The sequence below is a fragment of the Hypanus sabinus genome, chromosome 19 (assembly GCF_030144855.1).
Source record: "Hypanus sabinus isolate sHypSab1 chromosome 19, sHypSab1.hap1, whole genome shotgun sequence".
NCBI lineage: Eukaryota > Metazoa > Chordata > Chondrichthyes > Myliobatiformes > Dasyatidae > Hypanus > Hypanus sabinus.
The window spans coordinates 77,619,685-77,645,594 of record NC_082724.1 but is presented as its reverse complement, the minus strand read 5'-3'; the positions used below and the strand labels follow the sequence as shown (position 1 = coordinate 77,645,594).

At 42.1% G+C, this 25,910-nt stretch overlaps 1 protein-coding gene across 2 annotated transcripts in view; it reads left to right on the top strand.

The window, feature by feature from the left end:
- Positions 1-8,974, top strand: part of slc38a3b (solute carrier family 38 member 3b) — a 281,143-nt gene extending 272,169 nt beyond the window's left edge. For both annotated transcript variants that reach the window (XM_059944827.1, XM_059944828.1), the window contains 2 exons: positions 1,410-1,513; positions 6,360-8,974. In XM_059944827.1, the coding sequence (XP_059800810.1) occupies positions 1,410-1,513; positions 6,360-6,464 (209 nt within the window). In that variant the 3' untranslated portion in view covers positions 6,465-8,974. The remainder of the gene's footprint in view (positions 1-1,409; positions 1,514-6,359) is intronic.
- Positions 8,975-25,910: the final 16,936 nt, after the last annotated feature.

Sequence of the window (25,910 nt, the reverse complement as noted above, 5' to 3'; positions counted from 1 at the left end):
ACCCTGTCCTAACCATGGGGCAATTTACAATGGCCAATGAACTTACAGGTACACCTTTGGACTGGGAGAGGAAACAAGAGCTCCAGAGAAAACCCACGTGGAGGACGTACAGACTGCTTACAGAGGACAATGAACCACAAACTCCAGTGTCCCGAACTGTAGTAGCACTGCGCTACCCGTTATGCTAGCATAGTACCCTAAGCAGCGTAGCGGTTAGTCTACAAGTACTAATACTTTTGCTTGGACAGGATGCAGGGAAGTCAACTTACCTCTGAATATATAACTTCTAAACACTCAGTGGTCACTTTATTAAGTATCTTTTGTACCTAATAAAGTGGCTACTGAGAGTATGTGCATGGTCTTCTGCTGCTGTAGCGCATCCAAGTCAAGGTTCGACGTGTTGTGCATTTCGAGGTGTGCTGTGGTTATCTGACTTACCATTGCCTTTCTTTCAGTTTGAACCATTCTGGACATTTTCTTCTGACTTCTCTCGTTAACAAGTAGTTTTCACCCACACAATTGTCACTCACTTGATAATTTTTGTTTTGCTTATTGCGCCATTCTCTGCGTGAAAATCCCAGGAGATCAGCAGTTTCTGAGATACTCAAACCAATGATCATTCCATGGTCAAAGTCACTTGGATCATGTTTCTTCCCCATTCTGATGTTTGGTCTGAACAACAACTGAACCTCTTGACCATGTCTGCATGCATTTTATGCATTGAGTTGCTGCCTCATGATTGGCTGATTAAATATTGTACAGTAATGAGCAGGTGTACCTAATAAAGTGGCCACATAGTGTATATGAACAGTACAGCCATTGTCTTCAACCCAAACTGATCAGAATCATGGTGGGAGGCGCCCCGCTCCGGTACCCTTCCTTGAAGTATTGACAGGAGCCCAGATCTCTCTGGCACCTCTACACTGAGCAGCCTAGGCAAGAACTGCATCTCCTTGTGAAAGAGCTGACGTTGGCAGGTTGCTCATACCTTAGGGTTGGCATTTGTTTACTAAATCTGTGTGTTAAAACAAAACACACAGACACCTCGTTAGTGCCACTGCATTGCAGCATGGGGTGTCAGAGTTCAACTCTGACGTCGTCTGTATGTTTTCCCCATGGAATGCGTGGATATGTTCTGGGTTTTCCAGTTTCCTGCCACAGTCCAAAGACAGGCTGGTTAGTGGGTTAATTGATCATTGCAAATTGTCCATGATTAGTCTAGGGTTAAACTGGGGGGTGCAGCTTGTAAGTTCGGAAAGGCCTATTCTGCACTGTATCACTAAATAAATATATAAAAATCTATGGTCATGTAAATATTGTGTGAGGAAAGGGCCATTCATACATAACCAACTCACATGAATCTAAAGACCAAGTTGTGGACTAATGGTCATTGGTTTCTCTTTCATCAGGTGCTACGTCTGCCCCGTGCTTAATTTTCATCTTCCCAGCTGTGTTCTACATACGGATAATGCCAAAGGAAGAGGAGCCCATGCTGACACTTCCAAAAATCCTGGTTGGTCTCTCAAAGTTTACATGAAAATGCTAGAGCTAATGTACAGGAGTATCTTGGGGTCTAAGTTCATGTCTCCCAGAAAGTAGCAATGCAAGGTGCATGGCATGCTTGCTTTCATTGCTTGGGTCATAGGGTGCCATAGACAAGAAGTTGTGATTCAGTTATGTAAAACTTTGACTAGACTGATCTTGGAGTATGGTGAGTGACTCTGTTTTCCCCATCGCAGGAAGGAGGTGGAAGCTTTGGAGACAGTTCACGAAAGGTATACCAGGATGCTACTTGGATTAGAGAGTGTTAGTTAGAAAGGTGGAATGTTCTCTCTGGAGCATCGGAGACTCTGGAGAGACCTGATCAAATTCTGAGATGCACGGATAGGGTCAGTGAACAGAATCATTCCCAGGATAGAAATATCAGATTTATTTTTGAAGTAAAAGGGGGAAATTTTAATGGAGATATAAAGGGCAAATTTTTTTTTACGTAGAATTGCCTGAAACATGCTGTCAGGCATGGTAGTGGAAGTAGGTACAATAGGGGCGTTCAATAACGTTGAGGCTCATGGTTGCCTAGCAGTTAGCATGATGCTATTACAGCTCAGGAAGGGGGGCATGTCGGTGCTTGGAGCTCAATTCTGATATCGTCTACAAAGAGTCAGTATGTCCTGTCCGTACGGTGTCTGGGTTCCTGGGTTGAGGCTCATTAATAATGAACAGTGGGATTACAGGAGTAGTACCAGCACTCAGAAGTTGCCTTCTTCTGTCTGGAACAGAAATGGGTGTCATGGTAATGCATTATTTACTTCAACAGCAAGGGAAGGTGGGAGCTAATGTTAAGAGGTATGTTTCTAGCAATTTTTCATCATGGGCTCCCCATATTATAGTGAAATAGACACAGAATAAATGTCCACATCCTGCTCTATTTAAGGGATGAGCCTTCTAGCCCATAATTTTCTTCTTAATCATGATTCAAATGTGCACAGGATGAGCTAGAGTGCCTTGTACCCAGGGTTGAGATTGAACTGCAGCCTCTGTTACGTAGGTAAATAACACACATGCGGTCCAGACATGAGAATATAGACCAGCTTTATAGTCTCAGACTGGAACACACTACGGCCTTGTGCTCAATACTGTGTGTGTACAGAACAGAGAGGCACAAAGTTGCAATTCAGTACTAGAAACATAGATCACTGCCCCACCTTTAACTGGAATAGGTAATGTCCGTGAGTTAAACATGCCTTGTTGTGCCCTTTAAGGAGTGCACACATACTCAGAGTCTGTGGCAAATAGCGACATCAGAAAGGAATACATTAAGCTAGGCATGATGGAGCCAGTTTAAAGACATTGGATTTTAAGCAGAGAGGTTTATTTATAACTAGACTCCAAGCCAAATTGCAGTAATGGTACCATGCATGTTCCAGTAACTGGGCATGTCAATTACCACCTGAGAAGAGAGTAAACCTTTGTTGTTTTCCATACACTGATCAAGACAGAGTGAGAATCAGAATGAACCAGAGCATTTCAAAGTTTCAAAATACATATATGCCACCATCTACTATCCTGATTCATTCCTTGCAGGCATTCACAGTAGAACAAAAAACACAGTGGAATCATGAAAAACTGCACACAAAGACCGACAAATAACCGATGTACAAAAGGAGACAAACTGTGCAAATACAAATAAATAAATAGATAAATAAATAAATAAATAGCTGGCTAACTAGCAAGCAAGCAAACAAACTGAGAACATAAGTTCTAGGGAACTTGAAAGTGAGTCATTTGGTTATTTTCAGTGATTAGTCAGTGTTGTGGTGAGTGAAGTTACCTGCGCTGGTTCAGGAGCCTGATGGCTGAAAGGTAGTAACTACAAAGCTTCACTTAATCCTTGACAGATTTTTCAAATCTGATATATACATTCATCTCACCGTACACCATAATAACATAGATGTTAGAGAGACGCTATTCCAACTTGGGGCTTTCTGGAGTTCGGAGTGCTGTCCCAGCGTCCTCTGTAAGGAGTCTGCATGTCTTCCCTGTGGAATGCGTGGGTTTTCTCCGGGTGCTTCAGTTTCCTTCTGCAGTCCAAAGACGTGCTGGGTAGTAAGTTAATTGATCATTGTAATTGTCCCGGGATTAGGTTAGGGTTAAATCAGGGTTGTTGGGGTAGCTGAGGCAGCATGGCTTGAAGGTCCGGAAGGGCCTACTCCTTACTGTATCAGTAAATAAATCAGTCAATCAATCTCAAAGGAGCAGTCCACCTTCCTCACACTGGTTCCTACTGAAGTAACCGTTAGATAAATAACACAAGTTGTACCAATTGACTGGCTGCTGCAGTATTGGGCTTTAAGAGAAATGAAAATTAAGTGAAGGCAGGGGGTGTGAGGTGATCTTTGTATAGCAAGTTGTTCTAATATGGAATATACTCCAGGAAAGGTGCAGTAAACAGATTTTCTGGCAGCTTTCAGAAAGAGTTGCCAATTAGATGTTAGAATAGTATCACAGAGAGACAGACCTTTCAGCCCAAACTGATGCCAAACTGAACTAAATTTCTTCTGCCTGGACATGATCCATATCCCTCCATTCCCTGCATATTCCTGTGTCTAAGAAACTCTTCAGCAACACCATCAGGCTATTGAACCAGAGGGAATAACTCAACTTCACTCACCCCTGATGCTGAACTGTTTCCATAATCTATGGATTGACTTTCAAGGGCTCTTCATTGCATGTTCTGAATGTTTATTGCTTGTTTATCTTTTGTGTATTCACACATTTTATTGTCTTCTGCACATTGATTGGATGTCTGTCTTGTAGTTTCTATGAATGCCCACAAGAAAGTGGATCTCAGGGTTGTATATGGTGACATCCATATACTTTGATAATCAATCTACTATGAACTTTGAGCTTTAAATTATCATACCTGCTTCCACCACTCACTGCCACCCCGCCCACCAGCAGCCTGTGCCAGTCACCTACCAGTCACTGTAAAATAAAATTTGTCCCACACACCTCCTTTAATCTTTTCCCATCTTACTTTAAATACATGTACTCAGCCAAAGAGCTGAATACCTGTAAGCTGGTTGGTGTAAAACAGGAGAGGGCTAACAAATGTACGGGGCTTAAAAAATGTCTAATGGAATCACAGGGTCATAGTTCTAGATCACAGAAACAGGACCTTTGGCCCAGGTAGTCCATGCCAAACCATTAATCAACCTACCCCCACTGACCCATAACCCTCCATACCCCTTCCATCCAGGAACTTCTCTTGCAATCGGACCCACATCCACCAGTTCTGCTGGCAGATCTTTCCAAACTCTCAGAATGGAGAAGTTCCACTGCAGAATCCCCTTAAATATTTCACCTTTTGCCCTCAGTCTATGACCTCTAGTTCCAGTCTGACCCAACCGCAGTGGAAAAAACCTGTGAATTTACCCCATTTATATCCTTCATAGCTTTGTATACCTCTATCAAATCTCGCCTCAATCTCCTCCACTCCAAGGAATGAAGTCCTAACATATTCACCCTTTCCCTATAACTCAGGTCCTCAAATCCCAGCAACATTATTTTAAAATTTCTTTATACACATTAATACCTTTCCTGATCTGAATAATATCATTCTTGCATTCTTGTTCTATGTCATATGCTCACCTATAAATATAGGACAAAACCAGGCCATTTCTAAGATGTGAGGGATGGGTTTTTACACAGAGATTGGAGGGCTCCTGGAATGAGCTCCTGGGGAGGTGGCTGAGGCAGATTCATTGGGGACTTTTTTAGAGAGATTTAGATTGGCACAAGAATGTGAGGATAATGGAAAGATATGGATATTGTGAGTGCAAAGGCATTAGTTTTAATTGGCCATTTGATTACTAATTTAATTGTTTTGGCACAACACTGTAGCTGAAGGGGCTGTACTGTTTTACCGTCTGTGTTCATTTGGCTCACATGGGCAGCTGGATTTGATTGGTGTTGATCCGGTGCTATGTGCATAGTCATACACTTTGGTAGAAGAAATAAAAATATAGTCTATTTTCTAACTAGAGAGAAAATTCAAAAATAAGAGGTGCAAAGGGAGTTCTTTTGCAGGACTCCCTAAAGGTCAACTTGCAGGCTGAGTCAGTGGTAAGAAAGGCAAATGCAATTTTAACATTCATTTCAAAAGAACTAGAGTATAAAAGCAGGGATCTCATGCAAAGGCTTTATAAGGCATTGGTTGGACCACATTTGGTATCGTGAGCATTTTTGGGCCCCTTATCTAAGATAAGATTGTGCTGGTATTGGAGGGGATCCAGAGGAAGTTCACAAGAATAATTCTGGGAATGAAAGAGTTAATGGTTAAGGAGCATTTGATGAGGAGGGGATCTCCTTGAAACCTATCAAATATTGGAAGGCCTTGATTGAATTGATATGGGGAAGGTGTATCTTATGGTGGAGAAATCTAGGACCAGAGGGCATGGCCTCAGTAGAGGGTTGTCCATCTAGAACAGAGGGGAAGAGTAATTTATTTAGTCAGAGACTGATAAATCTGTGGAACTTATCACCACAGACAGCTGTGGAGAACATGTCATTGAGTATATTTAAAGTGAATGCTGATGTATTCTCCATTAGTCAGGGTATCAAAGATACAAGAAGAAGGCAGGAAAATAGGGTTGAGAGGGATAGTCAATGAGCAATGATGGAATGGTGAAGCAGATAATGGCTCAGCTCCAATGTCTTATGGTGTTGTGGTCTATATTGCAATGTCTTTTCCTGAGATGCAGCTACCCAACCCCTTACTCATTTACTGAGGCATCTCTCTCCCATGTCAGAATTTCACAAGGTTAATCACATTTTGTTTTGCTGTTTTTTTTTGATAGGCTGCTTGTTTCGCAGGCCTGGGCTTCCTCTTCATGACCATGAGTCTGAGCTTCATTATCATCAACTGGTCTACAGGCACTGAGAACATAAATGGACACCACTAGATGATGGAGTGTGCCTCACCCACTGAGAGTCAAGTGCCCCCCTCACCCTCAATGAGCAAGACCATTGCTATAGAATATGGCTGAGCAACCCAGTGCACATACTGAACCCATCATAGTGAGACATGTACAAACACTGTGAGTGTGTGTGTGTCTGTGTGCACGCACACACACACACACACACATAAAAATACACACTAGCAAATCTTTACACCGTATTATGGTATAGAAAGTAGTTGAAATGTTATAAAACCACACTGCTACACTGCTTCTAAGTTATTTTGTACAGAGCCAGGACAGGTGGCACTCGCAGTTTTAAAGCTTGAGTATTGTACAGGGGCACAGTATTGCTCATCTGGGTTTCAAACTGAGGATCTTAGGGTTATTAGCTTGGGTGGGGAGGGTTCTTGTATTTTATATTGTGCTCCTTTGACACAGTTGATCACTATATAGCTGTATTCTTAAAGGTGGTTTAGAAGATTACAGACAAAAGAAAATCAAACTGCCATACCCTGTAACTACCTTCATGCTCCTAAGTGTTGTGTGCACTTTTCATAGTTCTGTTGTAGATAGCAGTTGTTATGCTGCATTATGTTGCCTGAACAATTAATATTTCTTAGATTTTTAAAAATATCCTCAGTTGTTTCAGAAGGCCTAATGCATGACATGGTATTGTATAGAGCCAATCATGCTGCAGGCAGTTCCCCAATCTTGAGCTCGGGAACTGCTCTCAACCAGGGAGGGAGTCAGATGTGTAAGGTAGGAAGGAGCATAAAGTCAACCGGGATTCCACTGTCCAGAGATCTCCTGCTTGGAGAATTAGTGTTGTAACAGTAACCACAAGTGCTACTGTTTAGCCTTCCTGTCTCTGATTCATTTATACTCCTGCATAAAGAACAGTTCTATAGTTGGAGGTCCTCTGCTGATCTAACCTGATATATCACAAGTGTAAATATTTTTCAGTCAATTTCTAGACCAGCAGAACACTTTTGATTAATGTACGGTTTTGTACTGACTCTGATTGGAAAAAATGCTCTGTTTTAAATCCCAGAGCCACCACTAAGCCTTCAGCACACAGATATTCTGAGCTGAGCAGCGTTTTCACAAAGCACTAGTTCAGTGGTAAAGTTTGTGAAACAAGTGATTATTTTCTGCTTGCCATTTTAATGGCAAAGGTGAGTTGCTTATCATCAGAGACATGACTTAGAGTTGTTGCTTTTGCCTAATTTGTAAAATCTTCAAATGATTTGTCCGTGAAGGTTACTATGCTGTGCTCTTGTGTGAGAGATGAGGGTTGGAATCCTAGATGACTGCTACTATCATGTGAGTCATTTGAACAATGTAAGCTGGGTTGTTTGCATCATGCCCCAGACTGAGAATGCAAGTCTTTTGATCCCGCCACCAACCTTACTTCAGCATCGATCCTGAGAGTGATATCCCTTGCCCAGAACGCAACACAGAACAGATGCTAGCATGAGGAAAAACAGATAAATAAAGGCTATACCTAATTGTGTGATGTTACACAAGGAGGAGGAAGCACCTGTGTGATTTTCCTGTTGTCGTTGTGAAGGCAATGGGCTACTGGAAACTGCAGCCATGTTCCTTTATTTGTGTGGGGCTGAGCACTGTGGTCAGCCAAACATTGGGAAGACACACCAAGCCTCTGGGAAGGATTGTGAAGGGAACATACTGCTGGAAACTGCAACTGTCTTCCTTCTCCTGTGTGGGTCAACTCATCAGGAAAGCAGCCAGGCCAGTGGGAAGATGGCCAAACCATTAAGTCCATCAGACAGGCCACCCACTTCATCAAGAATGGCCAGACCATCAGACAGGCCACCCACTTCATCAAGAATAGCCAGACCATCAGACAGGCCACCCACTTCATCAAAAATGACCAGACCATCAGACAGGCCACCCACTTCATCAAGAATGGCCAGACCATCAGACAGGCCACCCACCTCATCAAGAATGGCCAGACCATCAGCAGCACATAGTATCTCAGACAGGCCTCCCAGAGATGGGATAACATCTGTTTGCTGGATGTTCTCAACAAAGGAAAAAATTATGTGAATAACAATGTTTTTTATTAAACTCCAAGCATTTCAAATGAAAGGAGTGGGAAGAAGTCATCTACTAATGACTTTAATGATTTAATTCAATGTTTTTTAAATTAATTAAATATAATGTCCTTTCTCCTGCACTTAACCATGACCTATAATACTGCAAATTTGCTTCATGGACCCTGCCAACCTTGTATGTTGGTTTATTAACATCTCAGAGTAAAAGTAATAATTTTGGGGACAATGGTTTATTTGGTGAAAACAATATTTACAACTTTTTTGAAATAAAATTTGCATTTTATTTTTGGGTTTGCTATAAATTACAACTGATTTATTAGATTGCGCTATCATGTTTAGAAATGAAGCTGCTCAGATTCCCTCAGACAGTATTTATATTTTAATAAATGTATAATTAAATTTTAGTTTAATAGGAAATAAAAGGAATTAAATATTTTTAATATTTAATGTTTTGCTTGGCTATGGAAAAGCCTTATATGTAGATCTGATCAGAGTGTGTGAGAAAAACATTCTGTCTGACTGCTAAATTACACAAGATATTTGTGTCCTGTACTAATCCTCTGCATTATAGTGTAAGTCTAGTGCAAAATCTGCCTGATTGTGTAGTCATTCATGTGAGCTGTGCATCACTGAGTACATTAGAGGGGGTACTAAAATATGTCATAGCACCTAAGTTGGCATGCACCACTTAAACCTGCTTATGAGTTTGGGCCTCATTCCGCTTTTGCAAGTGAATAGTCAAAACCCTTCAATACTCTGTTTCTGATATCTGTCAAATCCTCAACCTGTTCTCCAAAGAATGCCTGCCACTCCGTGCTGTTTCCAGTCTCTGAACTATAATGATATCACTTGGCTTCAGCCTGTTCATCTTTAATTATTTACTTTTCTTGCTTATGGATATTTTTCTCGGCATTGATTCCCCAGCATATTCAGGTTCACTTTTTAGGTCTGAGCTGGAAGCCTGAGGGTCCAATGCCGATGTGGGGCTGATTGTGCACTGTTGAGGGAGCCCTGTAATATTAAACATGCTACCTTTCAGAAAAACTCCCTGACCAAGGTCGTAGCTGACGTAAAAAAGGTCGGTACTGGCACTATTTTCAAAGCAGAGTGCTGATTGCCAGTATTTATTCTTCAGCCAAGTTCACAAATAAAGTAAATGATTATCTGTTATCTCATTACTGATGTGGAATTTTGCCAAGTGCAATGTGTAACTAGCAGGGTTTCTAGATTTTAACTCGAAAGCACATTATCTGTTGCAAATCTACTGAGAATGAGGAAGGTGTTCTATAAGTATATTTTATTCATCCCTCCACTTCTAATGTGGGGTATCTCAGCTACAATCCTGTAGGGAGCTTCATCCATTCAAGTGTTCAACCGCCTCCACCTTTTGCTGTTGGGTGCCTGAGGTCGATTTCCAGGACTGTGTTTGACCACTGGAACCTGTGTGTGTTCCCTATGTTGTCACCCTCTTTTCAATTTACTTCCTAAGGTTATAGTTCCATGGACATTCTATTTTGATTGAGGGACATAGTCCTTCCTGTCAATGGACTCCCTCAAATTTACCAGACCCCTGCTCTCTAACTCCTCAACATTCCTCTGATTGGAAAATGATTACCAGATCCCCACTCCCTAGCTCCTCAAAGTTTTTTTTCTGATTGGTTACTAATACAAATGTTCTACCACAGAGACAAATCTTCTCACTCTTGAGATCACCTTTAAGCTAGTGAAAGTAGTGTGGATAGGTCAGCATGGACCAATGGGCTGAAGGGCCGATTCCCATTCTGTGTGACTCCATCTGCTCCGGAGACTGAAACCGTCCAAGTTTTACTTCAATCCTGAGTTTTTTGCATTTATATGAAGCCGTCTACATTATTTTAATGCTACTAAGTATTTGTGAGATGTAGTCACTATTCAAAAGTTGGAAATACAGCAGCCGGCAGCACAGAAGAAGTTTCCACAAAAAAATAATGTGAAAATGACCAGAACCTTTGTTTTACAATTTACTCAAGGTATAAATACTAGCCAGGAATCTGGGATAATCCCCCACCTCTCTCCAAAAGTCTGCAATGGCATCTTTAACATCAACCTCAGAGAGCAGGTGAGGCTCAGCTTTAGCATCTCATCCAGAACAGATCAACACGCGCAATACTGCACTGGAGCGCCAGCTCACATTTTTTTGTGCTCAAGCCTCTGGAGTGGGATTTAGAATGTGGCATGGTTGTACGGCAGTCACAGAGCTCGGGTGATCTGCATTTGATCCAGACTACATTTTCTGCTGTGAACATTTGGGTTTCCCTTCGGTGCTCCCGCTTGATTATATATACTTTTAATTTATTTGGAGATACAGCACAGAACAGGCCCAACACCTATTTAACCCAAGCTTAATCACAGGATATTTTACAATGACCAATTAATCTAGTAACTGGTACATCTTTGGACTGTGGAAAGAAAATGGGACACCCAAAGGAAACCCCGCCCCCCCACACACGCAGGATGGAAAGTACAAACTGGCTTACAGAGGAGACTGGAATTGAACTCCAGCACCCCAAGCATTAGTAGTATCGTACTAGCCAACGTGCTACCTTAACAGCCCCCTTTCCTCCCACATCCCAAGGATGTAATGGGGAGGGTAATTACCATATAGTTGTAACTGGATGGCAGGAGAATCAGAGGGAATTGACAATTGTGTAAGAAGAAACAGGAGAAAAGAACTGATGGTATTGCTGAAGAGCCAGTGTAAACCCGATGGGCAGATTGGCCCATGTCTATGTTGTGAAGGAATATGAGAGTAGCCTGAACTCCAAAACCTCCAAAACAATTTGTGGACAACAAACAACTGTAGGCTATAAGGGTTGGGGAAGGATATGAATTGGAAAGAGCAGTTTGTGATGGGCCAAATGGCCTAATTCTGCTCCTATGTTTTATGCTTAATTTGTGACTATACGCTAAATGAAGAGGAGTTTAGTAACTTCCTCAAGTATTTGAGATAATATTGATTAATCAAAGGGTGATAATTTGTTGAATTCAGCGGAGAAGGGAACATGTAAGAGCAGCACACATAAAACGTTGGAGGAACTCCGCAGGTCAGGCAGTATCTGTGGGAGCGAATGAACAGTGGATAATGATGAAGCACATTTCCATAGATACTGCCCGACCTGCTGAGTTCCTCCAGCATTTTATGTGTTTTGCACTGGGTTTCTGGCATCTGCAGAATCTCTGATGTTTATGATATTCTAAGAGAATGTATTTTGTTACCTCCGAGTTCAAGAGTTTCAGTTCAGTCTGCTTGCTTGAGACTTGAGTGTTCTGTAACTATTGAAGTGGAGTTGATTTGTAATGTGTATGAACAAGGAACCATAAATATTAAACAAGTGAAAACCTGATACTCTTTGCAGTTGTTTTTATCAATTGGCTAAATCAATCCAATGCATTCAGAGTTCGAATTTCTCCTGCTATATATTGGTTAATGCTGAAGTAAAGTTATAAAGTGTCAAACAGGAATATCACAGAAATGTACAATTGATTGGCAATTTACAAACTCTGCAAATCTTGAGTAACACTCAATGTTGGAGGAACTCAGCAAGTCAGGCAGGATCTATGCAAATTAATAAATAGTTAACGCTTTGGGCTGAGACCCTTCATTGGGATTGGAAGGGAACAGGGAAGATGCCAGAATAGAAGGTGGTGGGAGGGAAGGAGGTACAAGCTAGATGGTGATAGATGAAGCCAAGTGGTTGGGAACGGTAAGGACCGGAGAAGAAGGAATCTGATAGGAAAGGAGAGTGGACCATGGGAGAAAAGGAAGAAGGAGGGGCATCAGGGGGAGGTGGTAGTCAGGTGAGAAGAAGAGCTATGAGGCCAGAGTAGGGAATAGAAGAAGAAGGAAGGGTGGGGAGAAAGTTACCAGATGGAGAAATCAATGTTCATGTTATCAAGTTGGCTACCTACTGTTAATGGAATATGAGATGTTACTCTTCCACAATGAGAGTGGCTACATCATGGACAAAGAGGAGGTGAGTGACTGACATGTCAGAACGGGAACTCTGGAAAAGTCAAATGATTACCTCTTTCATGAGTGACACATAAGGAAGCTGGGTCTCAGGTGTCCCTCAGGTTATGGTTAATCAAAAGAGCACTGTTGTAGAATAAAGATCTCTACAATCATGCTTAAAAGGCAAAGTTAAGATGTTTGGAATTCTCAGCCTCAAAGTATCATAGATCGAATGGACAGCCAAAGGTTTTTCCCCAGGGCAGAAATGGTCAATACAAGCAGGAATGATTTAAAAGTCATTGGAGAAGAGTACAGGTGGGGTGGGGGGAGGGGTTGATATCAGGGGTAGGTTCTTTACACAGAGACTGGTGGCTGCGTGGAATGTCCTGCCAGGCAATATTCACTCTAATTTGTAATGACTAGTGTGCACAAAAATCTTGTGCATTTTTTCACCCAGTGACAAGAATATGTGCACACTGAATTTTATATACATATAGAGGCATTCATTTTAACAGCTAGCAGGATACTGTCAATATGACCTGCTCTGGGTTTAATTGTTCTTGCTCTCATTCATGTGTACTCTCACAAAACGTACATGGCAGGCCTGTAGCAGGTAATGATAGATTTTCTCACCAGAGCTTTTGCACACCATTCAGTTGAGAATTACTTACTATATCATGCTTTAAAAAGTTGTCTCCAAATATCACTCCACTTCTTCCCACTTGCAAATTCCCCAACACCTTTTGTATTGTGAGAATACCTGCAAGTAATATCAGTTTCTGTATTGTACATAAATATTTCCCGTAGTTGCACGTTTCTGACCTCGTGAGCTTTCAGTGTAGCAGTTCCTACTGTTTCATTAAGCCATTCTGCTTTAAGTGATCTGGCAGTTCTTTTGCACTTAATGTTCTTTGCTTCTTTGGAATTTGACATAGTGAATCAATAATTTATCTGATAAAAGCAGTGTACATAAGCCAGTTCTAAAATCTGCAGACAAATCACTGCAAACTCCACATTGTCAACACCGTCCACATCAGAAACAAGCATCAGAAATGTATGCTTGTGGAATATACTTAATGTGCCAATGAGGTAGAGGGTGACAACCTTTTGTGCTCAGTTTAGGTTCCTTTGTGCAGTAGTAGCCAAAGGTGTGTGTAAGCACACACATACACACCTTAGAGGGAACATTACTGCCTGGGGTAGTGGTAGAGGCAGATACATTAAGGGCATTTAAGAAACTTGTCAATAAGCACATGGAGGGTCAAAAAATAGAGGGAAGAGCCAGACTGATCTTGGTGTAAGTTAAAAGTTTGGCACTATATCGTGGGTCAAAGGGTTATATATATATGTGCTGTAACGTTTGACATTCTATGTTCGATATTCACTATCTGCAAAGGAGAGAAAAATAAATATTCAGACACTAAAACAACCAAAGACTATTTGGATGGGATGGCTGAGGAGATGATCTCCCTGAATGGTAGAAAACCCAGGAAGGTCATTGATTCAATGGCAGAAAATTAATCAACAGCAGAAAAGGGCTTGAGGACTTGAATGGCTTCCTGCTGCTAATTCTTGAGTTCTGGATGTGACTGCATTGATGCTTATTTGTAACTCTTCGTGCACTTTTCAGGATCATTCTCTTTTCATTGGAATGCTTTTACTGCATATAATACAGTGAATGGGTAAACCTCCCGTAAAATAAACCCTCCCTCATCCCTCTAGGGGCCAGAACATTCTAGATTTGTCCTAGCAGTTCTCCCTACTAATATGTATGATCACCCATCTGCCTATACCAATTTCAGTAATCCAGCCAAAACTTTGGAAGAGAGGAATGTTTTCCATCTTAGCACATTGGCAAATATTAATAAAAGTTGTATTCCTCAGTCCATAAGACAGAGGAACAGAATTAGGCCATTTTATCCATTGAGTCTGCTCTGTCATTTGATCGTGGCTGACTTATTTTCTCTCACAGCCTCATTCTCCTACCTTCTTGCCCTGACCAATCAAGAAACTATCAACTTCTGCTGTAAGTATACCCAATGAATTCCACAGATTCACCACCCTCGGTCAAAAAAATTTCCTTTTCATCTCTGTTCTAAAGGGATGTCCTTGTATTCTGAGGCTGTGTCCTCTGGCCATAAAACTCCCCTACTATAGGAAACATCCTCTTCACATCCATTCCATCTAGACCTTTCAACATTCGATCAGTTTCAATGAGATCCCCCACCCCACCGCCCTCATATGAGCATTTCCCAGTGTATATTGAGGCTAGAATGTAATACTGCAAAGGCTTTGTGTGATGTAATATCAATCAGTGAATTGTGCGCAATAACTCACTCCAAGTAGGATCATAAGGCTTAGGAGCAGAATTAGGACATTTGTCCAATTGAGTCTGCTCCACCATTCCATCATGGCTGATTTGTTATCCTTCTCAACACCATTCTCTGGCCTTCTCTCTGTAACCTTTGATGCCTTGACTAACCAAGAACCTATCAACCTCGATCATAAGCAAGGTAATTTCAGTTGTTTTCAAAGGAAGGGAAGTTCTTCCTGCTGTTTTGTGTCAATATTCATTCCTTAACCAAACTCACAATAATAGATGTTAGTCATCAGCACACTGTAGTTAACTTGCAGCATTTCCTAAGTTATAACTGTGGCAGCTTTTCAAAAGTATTCCATTGTTCATAAAGCATATTTGGACATCCTGAACCCATGAAGGAGCTTTAGAAATCAAAGTCTTTTAGGTTAGATTTCTGTTGCTTCAAGCTGCATGCCTATGATGTGTTTCACTGAGGAATTTCTTTGGCAGTTTGAACGGGGCACGACTGCACAAGCATGTGAAAGTTGGCCCGTGAGGCAGCAGGAGAGTTTAAAAAGTGAGCAGATTAACGGAGCGGGCGACGGAGTAGTGAGAGACAGAGAAGGAAGGCTTTGGCTCGAGAGGCTTTAGCGAGCAGAGGCTGAGGACGAGCTTGCTCCCAGTGAGCTAAAGCCGGGTAAGCTCCTTTAATAACTCTAATTAACTTAGGGGTAGGTAATGGAGGCAGCAGTTAGGGCAGTCGAGTGCTCCGTTTCCAGTATGTGGGAAGTCAGGGCGAGCTCAGCTGTCCCTGATGACTACACCTGCAAAAGGTGCATCCAGCTGCAGCTCCTGACAAACCGAGTTAGGGAACTGGAGCTGGAGCTGGATGAACTTCGGATCATTCGTGAGGCAGAGGCAGAAATAAGCAGGAGTTTCAGGGAGATAGTCACCCCTAAAAGTCAGGAGACAGGTAGCTGGGTGACTGTCAGGGGAGGGAAGGGGAATAGACAGAATGAGCAGAGCACCCCTGTGGCCATTCCCATCAATAATAAGTATACTGTTTTGGATACTGTTGGTGGGGACGACCTACCATGGACAAGTTGCAGTGGTTGCATCTCTGGCACCGAGACTGGACTCTCAGCTCAGAAGGGAAGGAGGGAAAAGAGGAGAGCAGTAGTGATTGGGGATTCGATAGTTAGGGGGACAGATAAGAGGTTCTGTGGAAGAGATTGAGAATCCTGGCTGGTCTGTTGCCTCCCTGGTGCCAGGGTCCACGATGTCTCGGATCGAGTTCTCAGTATTCTCAGGAGGGAAGGTGAGCAGCCAGATATTGTGGTCCATGTAGGGACCAATGACGTGGATAGGAAGAAGGAGGAGGTCCTGCAAAGAGAGTTTAGGGAGTTAGGTGCAAAGTTGAAGGACAGGACCTCCAGGGTTGCAATCTCAGGATTGCTGCCCGTGCCACATGCTAGTGAGGCTAGAAACAGGAAGATAATGCAGCTAAATACCTGGCTAAGGAGTTGGTGCAGGAGGGAGGGCTTCATGTTTCTGGACAATTGGGCCTTGTTCCAGGGACGGGTTGCCCCTGAACTGGAGGGGAACTAATGTCCTTGTGGGAAGGTTTGCTAGTGCTGCTCTGGGGGGGGGGGGGGGGTTTAAACTAGATTTGCAGGGGGAGGGGAACCAGAGTATTAGAGCAGATAGTGATATGGAGGAGGATAAAGGTCTTGCAAGAACTGCAAGTATAGTGCATGGAGTAAAGCCAGATCTAACATATAGAGAGGCTTTGAGGAAAGAGAAACAGAATAAAGGGTGTAAAGGTAGTAAGGTAGAAGGGCTAAGGTGTGTGTACTTCAATGCAAGAAGCATCAGGAACAAAGGTGATGAACTGAGAGCTTGGATACATACTTGGAATTATGATGTAGTAGCCATTACGGAGACTTGGCGGGCACCAGGGCAGGAATGGATTCTCAATATTCCTGGATTTCAGTGTTTTAAAAGGAATAGGGAAGGGGGGAAAAGGGGAGGAGGGGTGGCATTACTGGTCAGGGATACTATTACAGCTACAGAAAGGGTGGGTAATGTAGCAGGATCCTCTTTCAAGTCAGTATGGGTGGAAGTCAGGAACAGGAAGGGAGCCCCCTGGTAGCTGCAGAGATACCGAGGAGCAGATTGGGAGGCAGATTTCGGAAAGGTGCAAAAATAACGGTTGTTGTCATGGGTGACTTTAACTTCCCTAATATTGATTGGCACTTGATTAGTTCCAATGGTTTCGACAGGGCAGTGTTTGTTAAGTGTGTCCAGGACGGATTCCTGTCACAGTATGTTGACAGGCCGACTAGGGGGAATGCCATACTAGATCTAGTATCAGGTAACGAACTGGCTCGGGTCACAGATCTGTCAGTGGGTGAGCATCTGGGGGACAGTGATCACCGCTCCCTGGCCTTTAACATTATCATGGAAAAGGATAGAATCAGAAAGGACAGGAACATTTTTAATTGGGGAAGGGCAAATTATGTAATTTATAGATTTTTTTTACTATGTATTACAAAGTACTGATGCCGCATAAAAACAAATTTCACCTGATTCTGATTTGGATTCTGATGCAAGGTGATTTAGGTCTGCAGTTGCAAAAGGGCAGGCACATAATGTAATGAAACAGATTCCAATTCTCAAGAACAGAATTTAAGATCAGAAAAGTTACACACAGTGGTCGCTTCACTAGGTCCATCTATACAACTGCTCATTAATGCAAATATCTAATCATCCAATCATATGGCAATAACTCAACGATAAAAGCATAAGAGCATGGTCAAGCAGTTCAGCTCTTCAGACCAATCAACAGAATGAGGAAGCAATGTGATCTAATTAACTCTGACCATGCAATGATTGTTGGTGCCAGACAGGATGACTTGAGTATCTCCGAAACTGCTAATCTCCTGGAATTTTCATTCTTACAGAGTTTACAGAGAATGGTGCAAAAATTAAAAAAAAAATCTGGTGTGCAGTAGTTTTGTGAGTAAAATGCATTGTTAATGAGAGAGTTGAGAGGAGAATGGCCAGACTGGTTCAAGCTGACAGTAACTCAAATAACCACACGTCACAACAGAAGAGCACCTCTGAATGCAGACCTGGAAGTGGAATGGCCACAGTGACAGAAGCTATGAACATACACTCAGTTAAACATAAACAAAATACACAGTGCAGAGAGAATGGTGCTCCTGCCAGCAGATACAATTTTTTTTCATCATCCAAAGTTGTATAATACTCAACCCCAGTAATTTTAATGAGTCCAAGATTCAAGATTCGAGCAAAGTTTGTCCAGACGTAGCAAAGACTTCAGAAGGTAAATTGGGAGGAAATACTTGACATTGAGTTATTTTAAAGAGGTTCATACCCAAGGTCAGGAGAAGCAATAAAAACAATATATCAGCTGCATGGATGAATAAAATATGCATAAAATTTATTGAAGAAAAGATTGTTATGAAAGGAATACAGAAAAAATATCAGTGATGTCTACCATAGGGCATATAAAAATATGAGAGCTATAGTCAAGAGGGAAATTCAGATTGCCAAAAGACAGGTTGAGAAGGATATTGCTGGTAATGCTAAAATTGACAAAGGATTTTTTCAATACTTAAGTAGGAAAAGAAAAGTCAAAGAGGAAGTTAAGTGTATTAAGAATAATTCTGGGGTGCTAAGTGATGCAGAATAGATACTCTTAGATAAGCAGACACTCTTAACTCATATTCTGCTAAAATATTCACTTGTGAAGACAATAAGCCAGTAAGCGTAGTGAAAAATAAGGTTGTCTTAAGTGACTTAGTGATCTTAGAAAGTGAGGTGCTTCTTCAGCTGAAAAGGCTGAAAGTTAATAAATTTCCAGGACCAGAGGACGTATATCCAAGGGGAATTAAGAGGAAACATGAGGAAATCTGCAGATGCTGGAAATTCAAACAACACACACAAAATGCTGGTGGAACGCAGCAGGCCAAGCAGCATCTATAGGGAGAAGCACTGTCCACGTTTTGGGCTGAGACCCTTTGTCAGGAATTAAGAGATCTGTGATTATATATACAAACCTTTAACATGTATTTTTCAAAAGTCAGTGAAGACTGGTGAAATCCCTAAGGACTGGAAATGGGCTTACGTTGTCCCAGTATAGTAGAAGAGTGGCCACACTGACCCTGGTAACTATAAGACCTTAGACCTTATATATATTTTGACCCATCCTGATCTAAAAGGCGCAACAACACCTTTATTTCCTGCGGAGCATCAAGAAAGCTCACCTCTGTCCCAGGATACTGACGGACTTTTACCGCTTTAGCATTGAGAGCAGACTCTCCAACCACATCTCAGTGTGGTATGGCAATTGTTCCGTATCAGACCACAAAGCACTCCAGCAGGTGGTGAAAACTGCCCAGCAGATTATCGGCACCCAATTGCCCACCATTGAGAATATCTACCATAAACACAGCCTGGGCAGGGCAAAAAGCGTTATCAAGGATGCATCTCACCCTAACCATGGACTTTTTACTCTCCTCCCATCGGTTAGGCACTACAGGAGCCTCTGCTCCCACACCAGCAGGCACAGGAAAAGCTTCTTCCCTGAGGCTGTGACCCCGCTGAACCTCACATCACAGCACTAGGCAGTATTACACCCATATTGGACTGTACTATTGTAAGGTAGCAGACACCAACAGAATCAACAAACTCATTCGTAAGGCCAGTGATGCTGTGGGGGTGGAACTAGACTCTGATGGTGGTGTCTGAAAAGAGGATGCTGTCCAAGTTGCATGCCATCTTGGACAATGACTCCCATCCACTCCAAAATGTACTGGTTAGGCACAGGAATACATTCAGCCAGAGACTCATTCCACCGAGATGTAACACTGAGCGGCATAGGAAGTCATTCCTGCCTGTGGCCATCAAACTTTACAACTCCTCCCTTGGAGTGTCAGACACCCTGAACCAATAGGCTGGTCCTGGACTTATTTCCACTGGGCATGATTAACTTATTATTATTTAATTATTTATGGTTTTATATTGCTATATTTCTACACTATTCTTGGTTGGTGCGGCTGTAACGAAACCCAATTTCCCTCGGGATCAATAAAGTATGAATGTCTGTCTGTCTGTCTGTCAGTACTATATTTGTATGCTGTAACACTTTTTTAATCGCAGTTATTTTGTAAATAACACTATTAACCATATAACCATATAACAATCACAGCACGGAAACAGGCCATCTCGGCCCTCCTAGTCCGTGCCAAACTCTTAATCTCACCTAGTCCCACCTACCCGCACTCAGCCCATAACCCTCCACTCCTTTCCTGTCCACATACCTATCCAATTTTACCTTAAATGACACAACTGAACTGGCCTCTACTACTTCTACAGGAAGCTCATTCCACACAGCTATCACTGAGTAAAGAAATACCCCCTCGCGTTTCCCTTAAACTTCTGCCCCCAACTCTCAAATCATGTCCTCTCGTTTGAATCTCCTCTACTCTCAATGGAAACAGCCTATTCACGTCAACTCTATCTATCCCTCTCAAAATTTTAAATACCTCGATCAAATCCCCCCTCAACCTTCTACGCTCCAATGAATAGAGACCTAACTTGTTCAACCTTTCTCTGTAACTTAAGTGCTGAAACCCAGGTAACATCCTAGTAAATCGTCTCTGCACTCTCTCTAATTTATTGATATCTTTCCTATAATTCGGTGACCAGAACTGCACACAATATTCCAAATTTGGCCTTACCAATGCCTTGTACAATTTTAACATTACATCCCAACTTCTGTACTCAATGCTTTGATTTATAAAGGCCAGCGTTCCAAAAGCCTTCTTCACCACCCTATCTACATGAGACTCCACCTTCAGGGAACTATGCACTGTTATTCCCATATCTCTCTGTTCCTCTGTATTCCTCAATGCCCTACCATTTATCCTGTATGTTCTATTTGGATTATTCCTGCCAAAATGTAGAACCTCACACTTCTCAGCATTAAACTCCATCTGCCAACGTTCAGCCCATTCTTCTAACCGGCATAAATCTCCCTGCAAGCTTTGAAAACCCACCTCATTTTCCACAACACCTCCTACCTTAGTATCATCGGCATACTTACTAATCCAATTTACCACCCCATCATCCAGATCATTTATGTATATTACAAACAACATTGGGCCCAAAACAGATCCCTGAGGCACCCCGCTAGTCACCGGCCTCCATCCCGATAAACAATTATCCACCACTACTCTCTGGCATCTCCCATCTAGCCACTGTTGAATCCATTTTATTACTCCAGCATTAATACCTAATGACTGAACCTTCTTAACTAACCTTCCATGTGGAACTTTGTCAAAGGCTTTGCTGAAGTCCATATAGACTACATCCACTGCCTTACCCTTGTCAACATTCCTTGTAACTTCTTCAAAAAATTCAATAAGGTTTGTCAAACATGACCTTCCACACACAAATCCATGCTGGCTACTCCTAATCAGATCCTGTCTATCCAGATAATTATGAATACTGTCTCTAAGAATACTTTCCATTAATTTACCCACCACTGATGTCAAACTGACAGGTCTATAATTGCTAGGCTTACTTCTAGAACCCTTTTTAAACAATGGAACCACATGAGCAATACGCCAATCCTCCGGCACAATCCCCGTTTCTAATGACATCTTAAAGATCTCCGTCAGAGCTCCTGCTATCTCTACACAAACTTCCCTCAAGGTCCTGGGGAATATCCTGTCAGGACCCGGAGATTTATCCACTTTTAAATTTCTTAAAAGCGCCAGTACTTCCAGCTCTTTAATTGTCATAGGTTCCATAACTTCCTTACTTGTTTCCCACACTTTACACAATTCAATATTCTTAGCAATTCTGGTTAGATGCTAACTGTATTTCATTGGCTTTGTATCTGTACTTGGCACAATGACAATAAAGTTGAACCTAATCAAATCTAATAAGATATAGGACAGAAGTAGGCCATTCGGCCCATCGGGTCTTCTCTGCCATTCAATCATGGGCTGACCCAATTCTTCCAGTCATCCGCACTCCCCTGCTTTCTCCCCACACCCTTTGATGCCCTGGATAGTCAAGAACCTATCTATCTCTGCCTTAAATACACCCAATGACTTGGCCTCCACAGCTGCTCATGGCAACAAATTCCACAGATTTACCACCCTCTGACTAAAGTAATTTCTCTGCATCTCAGTTCTAAATGGACGTCCTTCAATCCTGAAGTCGGGGAGGGCGGAAACGGGAAGGCTTAAAAGCGAGACCGCAAAGTTTGAATAAATCTTTTACGTAACTGCAACTCACCGTCTGCGTGTCGTTATTCCAGTGCTGTGTGTAGCACACCGCTACAGTATATTAAAAAAAAAGTGAAGTAGTGTCCAAAGCTTCAAAGTTCATTAAGGAATCAGATGGCAGAGGGCAAGAAGCTGTTCCTGAATCACTGAGTGTGTGCCTTCAGGCTTCTGTATCTCCTACCTGATGGTAACAGTGAGAAAAGGGCATGTCCTGGGTGCTGGATGTCCTGAATAATGGATGCTGCCTTTTTGAGACATCACTCCCTGAAGATGTCCTGGGTACTTTGTAAGCTAGTACCCAAGATGGAGCTGACTAGATTTACAAACTTCTGCAGATTCTTTTGGTCCTGTGCAGTAGCCCCTCCATACCAAACAGTGATACAGCCTGTCAAAATGCTCTCCACAGTACAACTATATAAGTATTTGAGTGTATTTGTTGACATGCCAAATCTCTTCAAACTCCTAATAAAGTATAGCCAATGTCTTGCCTTCTTTATAACTACATTGATATGGTGGGACCAGGTTAGATCCTCAAAGTTCTTGACACTGAGGAACTTGAATCTGTTCACTCTCTCCATTTCTGATCCCTCTATACTGATGCACCATCAATAACTCTCGGAGACGGGACGTGAATTATAGGCTTTTATTAGCAGCAAAAGGGAGCATGACATCGCGAAGACTGAGGGAGGAGCAGTGCCCCAATCGCCTTTATACAGGGGTCTGTGGGAGGAGCCACAGGAGCAGTCATCATGCCCTCTCGTCACCACCTGAGATTCTACCAACAATGGTTGTATCATCAGCAAATTTGTAGATGGTATTTGAGCTATGCCTAGCCGCACTGTCATGTGTATACAGAGAGTAGAGCAGTGGGCTAAGCACACACCACTGAGGTGCACCAGCTTTGATAATCAATGAGGATAATATGCTATTACCAATCCACACAGATTGTGGTTTTGCGGTAAGGAAGTCGAGGATCCAATTGCAGATGGAGATATAGAGGCCCAGGTTCTGCAACTTCTCAATCAGGATTGTGGGAATGATGGTATTAAATGCTGAGCTATAGTCAATGAACAGCTTCCTGACGTAGGTGTTTGTGTTGTCTATGTGGTCTAAAACCATGTGAAGAGCCATTGAGATTACATGTGCCATTGACCTATTGTGGCGATAGGCAAATTGCAATGAGTCCAGGTCCTTGCTAAGGCTGTCATGGTCCGGTCCATGAAATCCGCATTCCAGTTCATGGTCCGGTCCATGCTCCTTATTCCAGGTTTTTCTGGGTTTCCCCAGTTTCTGTTGAGGCAGGTGATTCGCGTTTGGTCTGGCTTCATAAATAGCTTCAGGATTCAGCTTCTGGCTGGGTGCTGGGGGGAATGCTTGGAGGTGGGGCTGGAGATGGATGTGGTTTGGAATTTGTTGTGGGAAAGAGAGTGGGAATTGCTGGGAGGGGGTTGCCTGGGTCTGGTAATGGCAGACAAGGTTAGAGGAGGGGTTGAGGGAAAGTGAGTGGAGAAAGAGTGGGATAGGGATTTGGGATCAGAGATAGGCAGCTGGGAAGAAATGGATTATTGTGAAGGGAGAAATAAAAGGAATGAGGAGATAGTGAGGAGATGGATGAATGAAAACTGAGACAAAGAATAAGAAATGACAGTGGAGAAAGCTCTGAAAGTGTGGAAGATAAACAAGTTCAGAGAAGAGGTGTTGTCATAATTAGGTATAATGAGAAGGTGCAAGGACACATGAAGAAAATTAACCTGTTTGTGCTAACAACAACTCTGGCAAATAAGATAGGGGAAATAGTATGTGCAAAAGTCCTTAATGATGGCAATCTATTGGTAAGGCGTGTGAATGAGGAACAACTTGAGAAAGCACTCAAGCTGAAAGAGATAGGAAAATGCAAGGTGGAATATACAGGGAGGGTGGGAGCACAAAATGGTGGTTGTAAAGGAGTGATCATGGGTGTACCAATGAGTATAAACATGAAGAAGTTAAAAAGGAATATCAAAGGGGGGAAAGTAATTAATGTTCAAAGACTGAAAACAATGGAGGGAATGAAAAAGGAAAGTGAAACAGTATTGATTGAATTTGAAGAAAGAGTGCCAAGGAAAGTGTTCCTGGGTTTCATGAGTTACCCAGTAAGGGTATATGTGCCAAAGCCATTGAGGTGCTATAATTGTCAAAGGTTTGAACACATAGCTAAAAACTGTAAAAGGCAGAGGAGATGTGCCAGATGTGGGGATGTTCATGAATATGGAAAGTGTGGAACAGGAGTGCAACCAAAATGCTGTAATTGTGGAGGAGCTCATAATGTGGCATATAGTGGGTGTGAGGTTATGAGATGGGAGAATAAAATTCAAGAAATAAGAGTGAAAAGAAAGATCACTTATGCAGAAGCTGTGAAGAATGTCAAGAGAACAGAATAATGCTCCTAATGAACTGGGAGCAATAGGGATGTGAGAGATGCAGCACAGAACAAATGACAGGATTTATGTAGAAAAATAAAGCTCTGGTAACATTCATTGCAGGAGTCATTAATAGTATGGCTGAGGTAAAGTCAAAAAGTGACAGAATTCAGCTGGTGGTCAAAGCAGCAGTAAACCATTTAGGGTTAGTAGGACTGACATGGAAAGAAGTGAGGGAGAACCTCACTAATCAGTCAAGCCAGGAAGTGTCATAGGTTGGTTAATACCCATTATGGTGATTCTTTTACAATAGAATGCAAGGAGTTTACTGGCCAATGGCCAGGAATTTAAGGATTTTATTAAGGAAATGGTTGTAAAACCAGATGTAGTGTGTATTCAGGAAACTTGGTTGAAACCAGCTTTAGACTTTGTGGTATATGGGTATATAATGATAAGGAAAGATAGAAATCTAGGGGGAAGGAGGGGGTTGTGCTATATTAATCTAACAAGGTATACCATATAGGGTACTGGAAAAGGGAGATGATCAGGAATACATAGTGGTGGAAGTGAGGGAGCGAAGGGAGGAAGTGGTTATAATTAACTACTATAATCCATGTAAGAGGTTGGATTTGGACAGCCTATTAAGGATACAAGGACAAAACAGACATTAAGTAGTGTGGTGTGCAGATTTCAATGCTCACAGCACAATATGGGGGGATCCGATTACAGATTCAAATGGAACGGTAATTGAAGATTTGATGGAAGAAAGGGATTTGGTGTGTATGAATGATGATAAAGGAACAAGGATAAACAAAACAGCAGGAAGTGAGTCGGTATTAAATATTACGTTAGTGTCTAATGTCTTGGCTGGCATCAGTAACTGGGGAGTTTAGACTGCTTCAACAGTAGGCAGTGATCACTACATAGTTTCATGTTCAGTGGGTGAAAGAGTTGAAGTAAGACCAGGTGGTGGAATCCTAAAGTGGGTGTCTGGAAAAGCATATTGGGGTAAGTTCCAGAAGTTAAGTGAAGAAGCATTGACAAAGATTGACATTTCTGGAAGTATAGATGAATTAAACAGTCAGGTGACTTCAGCAATTATTATGGCAGCAGAAGGATCTATACCCAGGAGTAAAAATAGGATGAATAGAAAAATAGTGCCATGGTGGGCAGAGGAATGTTGTCAGGCTGTAAAAAACAGAAATGGAGCATTCAGGCTAGTTAAAAGAACCCATGATATGCAGCATTTGATTCAATATAAGAAGGCACAGGCAGTGGTGAGAAAAACTATACGTCAGGCTAAAAGGGCAAGTTGGAGGAGTTTTTGCAACAAAATGGGAAGAACAACGCCTTTGGG